The 10,289-nt window shown below is 35.3% G+C and overlaps 1 protein-coding gene across 3 annotated transcripts in view; it reads left to right on the plus strand.

The window, feature by feature from the left end:
* The window catches only part of LOC124542846 (protein bric-a-brac 1-like), a 254,865-nt gene extending 247,130 nt beyond the window's left edge, over nucleotides 1-7,735 (plus strand). The window contains exons 3-5 of one of the 3 annotated variants that reach the window (XM_047120729.1): nucleotides 1,179-1,445; nucleotides 2,612-2,778; nucleotides 3,100-7,735. In XM_047120729.1, coding sequence (XP_046976685.1) covers nucleotides 1,179-1,445; nucleotides 2,612-2,778; nucleotides 3,100-3,588 — 923 coding nt within the window. In that variant the 3' untranslated portion in view covers nucleotides 3,589-7,735. The remainder of the gene's footprint in view (nucleotides 1-1,178; nucleotides 1,446-2,611; nucleotides 2,779-3,099) is intronic. The other 2 variants (XM_047120730.1, XM_047120731.1) reach the window with 2 other exon arrangements.
* Nucleotides 7,736-10,289: the final 2,554 nt, after the last annotated feature.

Genomic DNA, 10,289 nt, shown 5'->3' on the forward strand with positions numbered 1-10,289 from the left:
AAGCTTATTTTATTTATTCCAAGAATATAATATATTTATTACATTTGAGGTAAATCACGCATGCTCTACTTTTAAAGAGTAGCTGCAATTGGGAGTATAACCCACCTATTCGCTTTACTGCAAATTTATGAAGCCTGAAGCGACATTCTTCAATTTCTTTCGTAATAGACAGGCTTCCTCACGATGTTTAAATCTATTTTGATTGATCCAAAAACTATTGTTCGCAATGAAACAATCGAACTTTGTGTAAGATCTACCTTTTTGATTTACTGTTACAATATCTGATTGTGATTAAATAAAGATTGTCACGAAAGCATGTCTGTATATGCATTTAATGTATATGTTAAATGTTCTCTAAATATCTAGAAAATAAGAAAATTGTTTTGCTAAACTAAAACCTTACTATGAAAGGTATGATCTGGCAAAGTTTTCAAAGTTTAATTTGACAAATCTGCTTAAACTTTGCCGGCTTCATTTAAAACGGAATCGTAGACATGTTTTATATTTTTTCTTTTCTGAAAAAATACAATTTACTGATTGAATAATGTTGTTTTTTTTTTGCTATAATTATTATATTCCTATTTATTACAGATATCTTCAGGAGGTCAGTATAATGGATTTCGTATTATTTTGCACGTTTTTTTATTTATTTATAATGTGTTTTGTATTCTAAATTAATACCATTGATTGATTGTGTTCTAGATATAGTATAAAATCCATAAGCCATATTTTTTCATATTAATTTATTCATCAAATTAAAGCAAGTTGGGCATAAATGTTTAAATAAAAAGATTTACAATTATTTACATATATGTAAATTGCTATTGCCAGGCATGAAGTGCCTCGTGAAATTTGTTAGTAAACTATTCTTCTTTAGGACATAGGTACCCTAAAATATATACTGTGCTTAAGTGTACACCAATTGCTGCACCGATTGAATTTATACTTTGCAGTGCCATCTAGTGACGAGCTGCTAGAAATAGAATAATTTAAATAACTTCGTCATTAAAAAGAAACATATTATATATTCCAAATTTTACATTGTCATAGTTATCTTTTAATCTGAAACTAATATTATTACATTTTTTTAGAAATAAGATTGCCATTGTCATGTAATGATTCTGTCAGAAATAAAATTAAATTTACAACTATTATAAGAAGAATGTTTTCATTTCCAGCAGATAGCTACCAGTATCAGCTGCAGTCGATGTGGCAGAAGTGCTGGAATACGAACCAGAGCCTCGTACACAACCTAAGATTCCGCGAACGCGGCCCACTCAAGTCTTGGCGCCCCGAAACCATGGCTGAAGCTATATTCTCCGTACTGAAGGAAGGACTGTCCCTGTCTCAAGCTGCAAGGAAATACGATATACCATACCCAACGTTCGTTCTCTACGCCAACCGAGTCCATAACATGCTGGGACCCAGCGCTGATGGCGGCGCAGGTACGTGACTCCTCAATTATTACGTTAATAGCAAATGAAATTTGTATGAGTCTAACTATCTAGATTAATCATTTTATAATATTTAAAAGACATGTTTTATTAATTAATTCTATGTTTGGTAATAAAGTTATTCGAGATCACTTCAGTTTCTAATAACTGATTTAATGCCTCATTGACTACGATTGATAACACGTGGTGATTAAGTTATCTTATCTCACCTCTCGTTTAATTCTTATGTTTCGATAAATCTCGTCATAAAATCGATACAGATTTCATATTAATTCAAAAGATTAATTTATTATCAACATCGAGTTAATCTTGATAATTCATGATTCATGTTGGAAAAAATAATTTTCTCAAATCCAATTTATACAAGTGCATCTAGAAAATAGTAGTAAAAACATTTCTGAACGAATATCTGAAATACAACATTCATTTGCTACTCGCTAAGCCAATGCCACGGGTTTCTGATTGGACCTGGCGACGACAGAGAATTTTTAATGCCTACATTGGATTACGAACTCAGATTTCGTATTAGGTCTACGGGAACCTGATACATTGAAAACTCTACCTTACGACACTGGCATCTAACGGACTAATGACAAAACTTACTTACGCTCGATGTTGAGTTGTGATTGATATTTCTGGCTTAAGGACAAATCGGAAACCCGTGAATTACTTTGAAGGTTTTTAAAACTATCGTCTTTTATATTATGATGATGGGTATTTATATTTTGCATTGCGAATTGTTTATATATGCGAACCTTGTCTAAAACTTGACAATGCGATTTGAAACATGTTATCTTGCGAATTTAGCTTAAGTATTATTAAGTAACACTCTACTTTCATATTCTCCGGAGGTACCTCTTCAATATAAATCCTAAGTTTTAGGCTAAAATTTGATAATATATTGTGTTTAATAATATTAATGATTTTATATTGCAAAGATTACCCCTGATACGATCAAAGAATTATTTGAATTTAACGATTGAAATGTTTCTTTGTTGTGGAGAATTTGAATATTATAATGTTGTTGAGTATGTTACTGTTCGTTACGACATCAATTATCGGATTCAATAATTTTTGTCCTAGCATAATAAGTAACCTCAGTCGATTTTGTGATTGTGCTTTGTCTGTTCACGCTTTACGGTTGTGACTCATTGCAGATTTGAGACCAAAAGGTCGCGGAAGGCCTCAGCGCATCCTGCTGGGAGTATGGCCAGACGAACACATTCGCGGCGTGATCCGTGCCGTGGTCTTCAGAGACTCGCACGCTCCACACTCCACGCATCACATCAAGGAGGAGGTGCTCCCCGTCTATCCCGCCATCACGGTCAGTATTGAACCCCGTGCGAACGTCCCTAGTGGTTCGCTCTTGACCTTGTTAATGCGTGTCATATTATGCCCGTTAATGATCTTTATACTTTCCCTTGCGATTGTGCTTTGCGTACTTATATTATTGTATGTGCCTTAGCGATTTTTATTATAGATTTATTTGAGGTACCATTATTCCTTCTGGTAAACGATGTATGAAACGTTTTAAATGTTTTTGTAAAATTGTTTTAAAATCAGCGAAATTATCATATTTGTAGCTATGCGAAAAACAGTCACTAATTGTTAAGCGGCTAACCATGTTGGCGCATGCGTGTTACAGGATGGTATGAGCGTGCAGAACGCGTACCCTGTTGCTTGCGGCAACGGGCGCGAGGGTGGCGTATCTCCAAACGCAGCTGCCGCGGCCGCAGTGGCTGCCGTCGCACATGGTCTTCGTCGCCAAATGTGCAATATGGTGGTTGCTGCTCAACGACCACCCGACCACCCGCCGCACCTCGGACTGCCCCCGCTACCGCTTCAGTCACCACGTCTACCGTCGCCGCTCTCCGCCGGACTAGAATCACCACTCTGCTCACCGCCACCACCTGGTCATGCTCTGGAACCACCGAAGCCTGCAGATCCGTTCCGCCCCTTTGCTTCACCCCGTCCTGACAGCCGCTATGGAGAACGTGACGTCGTCGCTGAGATAACTGACATGGGCCCGCCTAAAACACCGGTTTCGATCGCTAAGAACGGCAAGGATTTGTCGACACCGCTTCCAGTCAAGATGGAGCCGCCTCCGGCGGAGGCCCGTGCGGAGAACATCTGAAGCGAGGCCGCGGGCGCGGCGCCGGCTCACACGCCAGTCGGCATCCCCCCGCCGCTGCCCGCTTATCCTTACTTCGTCCCGAACCGCAACTCCGTTGGCTACTTTTAAGCGGAGCGGGCGCGGGGCTCCTCGCGCAAGCGGGGCGGGAGCGCGAGCGCTTCCCTCGCTGCGCAGAGACGGAAGTATTTAATCAATATGATTGTATCGGCATTATTTTATCACATTTAATTAATTATTTAAAATGGACTCGCTGTGCAATAAATTGCTTGTTGTTTAGTTACGAATTTCGTATTATTATTATGAAGGAATATTTTTAGTTTAATTATTATTATTATTTTCAATATACATTGTCGTTTATGTATGCTTCGATTACATACTTCGAGTATATATTTTTTGGTAAATGGACGGAGGAGAGCACGGCGGCGCGACAGACGTCCGCCGCCGCCGCGCTCACAGTAGGACTAACTAATTACTTGTAAGCTTATAAACGTCTTAGATCCATCTGTGAACGTAGAGGTATCAAAATTAAAAACATTTGGCCGGATTCAAAAGACTGTTTGGTATACCTATTCATTATAAATCAGCTACCTACATGTGTATGCGTAAGAGAAAATCATGAATATAAATTAGCTCTAGATGTTATCTTTACATAAAGCATAGATGTATGTTCCATTTAATCGTCAGGTCGATGTCAATTTCTCTATAGCACGATGTGGTGTGATGCTTGCGGCCTCCCCCGAGTCTGTTACTCGTGCACGCTCGTCGTGCAGGGACTCCACCACGTTCGGTAGACTTAGTGATCGCCAAATGTAACATAGATGTATCCTTAGCCAGTAGTGATTGTTCCAAATGTTAGGCTAAATTAGATGTTCGGGGCTCGACCGACCTCTCCGCATTGACTTCAATTAATATTATATCGATGTCGCTCAGCTTTTTGTGTCTAAAGTTCCTCGTGCGTTTATCGAGCATTAATATGTAGATGTTAGATTATGGAAACGACAGCATCACTGCCGTCGACTCGACTTCCTTCAGACTTTTTCGAAATATCTCCAGTATATTTCGCCTTCGATACGAAACGCCTGAGGCGTGGCTATTTCTGTCTATACAAGAAGACTCGAGTCGACTAGTGTTGTTATCGCATTTTAAATATTGCAAATCTTAATGGATTTTAATCGTTATATCAGATTCATTGGTTAATGTTAGGAGGAACATCGGCTTGCCCATTAGGTTTAGGAACACAGAAATCGCCAAGCGTTGGATGTCATTCATTCGAGCGTCTGCTGACCTACCTATTGTGTAGCTTAGAGTATACATTTCAATTAACTTAGATTAGCTGTGTAACTATTTGTAGTATTCATCATTCACGCTGGCGACTCCGGCCGCGGGGTTACGCCCGTCACGCTCCGGTGACCCGACCCGGCAGCCGGCTTCACAGTATCGTTCCCACGAACGTTGTTAGCGTGAATACATGTATTAAGGTGTATATGTACAAATTTGTTTTAACACCTCTCCTGAATACAATGTTATTTTGATTCACACTTTCGGCGGGAAAAAAATCGTAGTATACAAATCTTCTTGCCGTAAGGGGTATACCATGATTTAGATATTGTTGGCGACATTCGTTGGCGTTATCACATTTAACAATTGAGGGGGAAGGCGGAGCGCGGCCTGCTAACAGGCCCGGTTCGGTCCGGTACCTGCCGGCCACGGCGTGCGCCGCGCCGCGCTCCGTCCGCGCGAGTCTCGTCGCAGAACTAGCTCGTGAAGCATGTTTAAAATAAGTCTTCAAGTGGCCTTGATATCTCACTATTGTTTGGAATTTGGATTATCTGGTTCGGTTAAAGTTTGGAAATTAGTGTATAAAATGAGACCAAATTATTAAAAATACATTTGCGATTCAGATCTAGTGTTGAAACTTTTGGCTATCCTTTTGGAAATAAAGTTAACTATAGGTAAAATTAAAAAAAAAATAAAAATTATATAAACGGCCTATACGTTTCGGATGAATTGCGTAAATTTGGTAAATGTTACTACGCATATTTTCTATTGTGTAAGTTTAGGCTAATGTGTTCAAAAAGTAAATTAAAATTTTTGAAAAAAAGTAGAAAGTGCCTTCCAAATTTTTGACCACGGTAAGTGTTGGAACGGGTGCGGCGATGATCGGCTGGAAGCGGCCCGCGGCGGCGCGGCGTGGCGTGGGCGACGCGAGCGCACCCGCGCCGCGCCGCCGCTCGACCGCACTGAACGTGCTTAACTATTAAAAGTAAGATTAATAAAAATTCAAAATTATTATATAAAAATTAAATACATATGACTATTATATAGTAAAAAATATACATAAAATTATATATTTGGCCGATGTGGTATTACCCTGACAGGCAAGCGTTAGCTGATTATTCGGCGTCAAAATTAATTCTATTATATTTTCTTTATAAATAAAAAATATCAGAAAACAATGCATACGTGCAATGTGCCATTTGTTTGAACTGATGTTCGGTTTGCATCACATTTGGATTTCGTAGTTATGATAATAAACATTACCTAATTAATTTATTGTATTGGATTGAAAGTACCTATACATTTCGATTACATAAAATATAAGTGACTATATTATTTTCGTGATAGTTAAGTAAAGATTACTTGTATGTAGTGATATTATACCTACACCTAACGAGGCGATTTTATTCGATACTTTATTAATTTATATTTTAGCTATTTAAATCATTACTGGCGACACGCACCGTGTGCTGCATTGCATGACAATTTTTCCAAGTCCGATAATATATTCTTTTTATATACTTTTGTGATAAAATAAATATATTCATATTTTTATTGTAAAGAACAACATTGTTTTGCAATATGTAACTTGCACTATTACTGTTTTATTATTAATTATTTATTATTATTTTTTTTAGTTACAAAATCCTTCCGCCATTTTGGGCTCAAAGTATTTACTTTCCTTACCTGCTGAGCAACCAAAAAGTTTTTATTTCAAAGTATTGTATTACATGTGACTGTTTAGTTTTAAGTAGAAACTTTTCCCGTGGGTATCGATTAAATTATAAAATAGTATGTACTTGTTAGAAATATCATTCGCTTTTTGATCTATCAATTGATTTTGTACCTATAGCTTATTATTACAGAATGTACTGGATACGTTTTTATTATTCCTGTGTAATTACGACGACTTGTTTTGTATTTCCGTGTATATGTTAATGCTCCGTGTTTTCATATTCGAGATTCGTGTTCATTTAAAGGTACCTACTATTCGTGAAGACATCACCTTATACTTATGAAGCCAGTAAAAAATTTTGCATTTTAGTTTTAACTGAAATCCTATTTTTGATGATATTTCAAACGATGAACTAAACATCATATTAGTTAGTTATTTAGTGTATAGTATGTTAAGACTCAATATTAAGTTGATGTCACTACGAATATCAGATAATTTCTCTCTTAGATTTGTTTGAATGCACAGGAGTGATAAAAATATAATTTAAAAAATGTAAAGATTTTAGTTATAACCTTATTTTAATTCATTTCACGATAGTTAATATCGTTATACGGTTATGTTAAATGCAATTATTGTTGTTAAGGTTTATTTTTCAACAACTTGTGTTCCTGGAGTAATTACCGTGTAAATGGATGTTTTAAATGTGATCAGAGATTATAAACTGAAGTATGATAGCTGGCGTGTTCGTTGTCCGATCGTCTTCTGAAAATAGTTATTAACAATGAGGTACCTATCTATTGTTTATGATGTATTTGTCTGTGCAGAGTTTTTATTTATCGATAAGTTTATACTTTCTTATGAATATGTTAAATTTCACATTTTAGGTTAAGGAGCAACAATATTATTAACTTGGCCAGTAAATTCTCTTATTAATTGTAATCGGACAGTGAACACTGAGCGCCTAAATTAGCCTGTCACTCGTATTTCATTAAGTACAATTATAAAATTGGTGTATTTCTTCGATATAACTAAATGTCTACCCGTGTACCGTGTAGTTGACAGTATCATGTAACAGATTCAAAATCATTTAGTAACAGTTCATCAGATCAATTATTATGTAGTATGTGTATCAATTACATTTTAAGTTTGTTATTGTCACAGTGTACCGTTGTCTGAATGAATATATAAAAATAGAGAAAATAATGTGGTTTTATTTAAACTCAAACTTCCGTCGAATTATTGAATAATATTTGTATACATTTATGATAGTTTGTAAACTTCAAAACAAAATGATAAGCTTATATGAAAACAGATCATTGAGGATTTAGATAAATTATCTAACAACGAAAAAGTATAAGTACGCTGATATTATTTGCAATATTCTATAAAGACATAAAAAAATATTATTACCACATCTCCAGTGGTATAGGAGGCTATGCCTAGGCGGATACAACCCCTGGTGTGGCGTTGCATTTAAAAAAAAAACAGGATCGTATAGAGAATGTTTTCATTTATCGCTAAAAATTGATAGTCAATAGTCTAGAAATTATTTAGACCACCAGCTTTTTTTATGTTAATGAATATAAAAATGATGTCAAATTTTAATTAGGCTTTATTAATTTTTTACCGTACATACTATGTCAGTATGACGTAGAACACATGACAGCGAAAAAAGGTATATTAAAAAAAATCGAAGAAAGAGATTTCGAACGTGAATGTATAGACTTATATCTTAAATATCATCATGTCTGATAATAATTATATGCCTAACTCCTCGTAATATATACATATATATACAATTTATTTAATAAATTAGTTGTGATTTTTTTTTAAGATATATTGCTCCGAAGAGACCTTAAATTACAAATCCACCGTATAGCCTTGCCCTACGATAGCTATTCCACCGAATATATCAGATCAAGAGAAATCTTTTGTTCTTTAAAAAAAACAAGTTAGATAATAATGAAATAAATTAATAATTTTAACATTATTTAATATTGATTTTATATCACCGAATTTCAATAATAGCCATGACAAGATTTATAACAAAAAGTTTCATTTCAATTGTCTCAAAGCATGCACGTTGCACAATTGTATAATTAATTGCTTATCAATAAATTAATTATAGTCGATTACAATTAAAATTATCCTTATTACCTACATCATCATGCATTTAATTAATTCTTATAAGGTCTTATTTATATTTTATGATTTACATTTATATTGCCCCTTTGAATACATTAAAAAAATATAAGAATTAGTTCAGAAATTATAGTGTTTAATATTATTCTTTAATCTATAATAAATCCTGAATCTATTACCTACTATAACTATGATCTAGCAAGGTGAGTAAATAACTAAATTGTTGTCTGGTGTGTCGACCTACTTGTAATTGGAAAAAATTATAAGAATCAATTTGCAACATTCGTGAAGTAAATTATGTTTAATTACATTTTTGGACAATACACGTCGTGCGAATGAAATAATCGCTCCTTTTTTTGTTTTTCTTTTTTTTCTCGCTAGAAAAACGCGTTACGTGCTTCCCCCACGTGATGGAAGGTGGGGGGGCGTGTGTGGGACTCCCCGGGTCCCTGGACGCCGAATGCGCCCAGGTCCACCAGGTTTACCCACTAAAAAACCAGCGGTACCCTCTGCGTCTTTCGGCATGCACCACTGGGTCGCTTATGCATGCTTCTATGACACCCTGGAAATAATCCCTCCTAGACTATTTCATATTTAAAAAAAAATGTACTTTACAATTTAATTTTGAGACGAAATAAACTACTGAGTATGATAGACGCCTATGATAGATTTTTGACAATCAATAAGCAAGTATAATTCTATATCGAATAAGAATTTTGATTTGACTCGACAATTCTCTTCTGCTCCACTGTAATAATTTGTAATTCTTTGTAAATCAGCGTAAAATCATTGCACCATGTAACACAAAGTCGTTTACTGCGGTCTGTTCCTATGTATGTTTAAAGATCCTTAAAATTACGCAACGGATTTGGATGCTTTTTTTTTCAAGTAGTTTGTGAGGTAGTTTTTTGTACATAATAAATCGGCATTATGTACCTTTAGTAACGAAATTCTAATTTATTAACATATAAATTTATAAACAGTAATTTATTCGAGGGGAAGGTTTCTGTAAACAAAACATGGACAATATAGTAAAGAAACACTGACAATGTTAGAAGTTTCTAATGTGATGTCGTCAATAAAAAAATTCTGTGGTATATTTAATATCAGCATTACAACCGTGCGAAGCCGGGTAATATTTATCAAACTCCGATGACCAGGTGAGTACAACAAGACGTCGTTTAAATAATGCAATACATTTTTTTACATCTCGAAAGACACGCACGTTTATGAATTACATCATCAATAAACAAGTATAACCTATTCCAGTGACAGTAGCGGTTTTAATTTGTTTTTGTCTTCACGTTTTACATAAATTCTTAGAACTGCTTAATTCGTTTACAATTTTAGTGTCCGTTTCTGTTTGTATTCTTGTGACAGTACGTGAAGACTTCATTAGTTTTTGTCTTTTAAATGTTTCAATTATTCATTTATGGTAACTGTATGCCCGGCTCAATAAGAAACATAACCAATTAACATATATATAAATAGACAACTTTGACCTGTTGTACTTACTTTGAGGAGTAGCTTAGGAGCATATGCGTCGACGCTGATCCAATGTGAGTTTGTGGATTCACGTGTATAACCACAAATTTAGCACATGAAT

This window comes from Vanessa cardui, chromosome Z, assembly GCF_905220365.1.
Source record: "Vanessa cardui chromosome Z, ilVanCard2.1, whole genome shotgun sequence".
Lineage (NCBI taxonomy): Eukaryota > Metazoa > Arthropoda > Insecta > Lepidoptera > Nymphalidae > Vanessa > Vanessa cardui.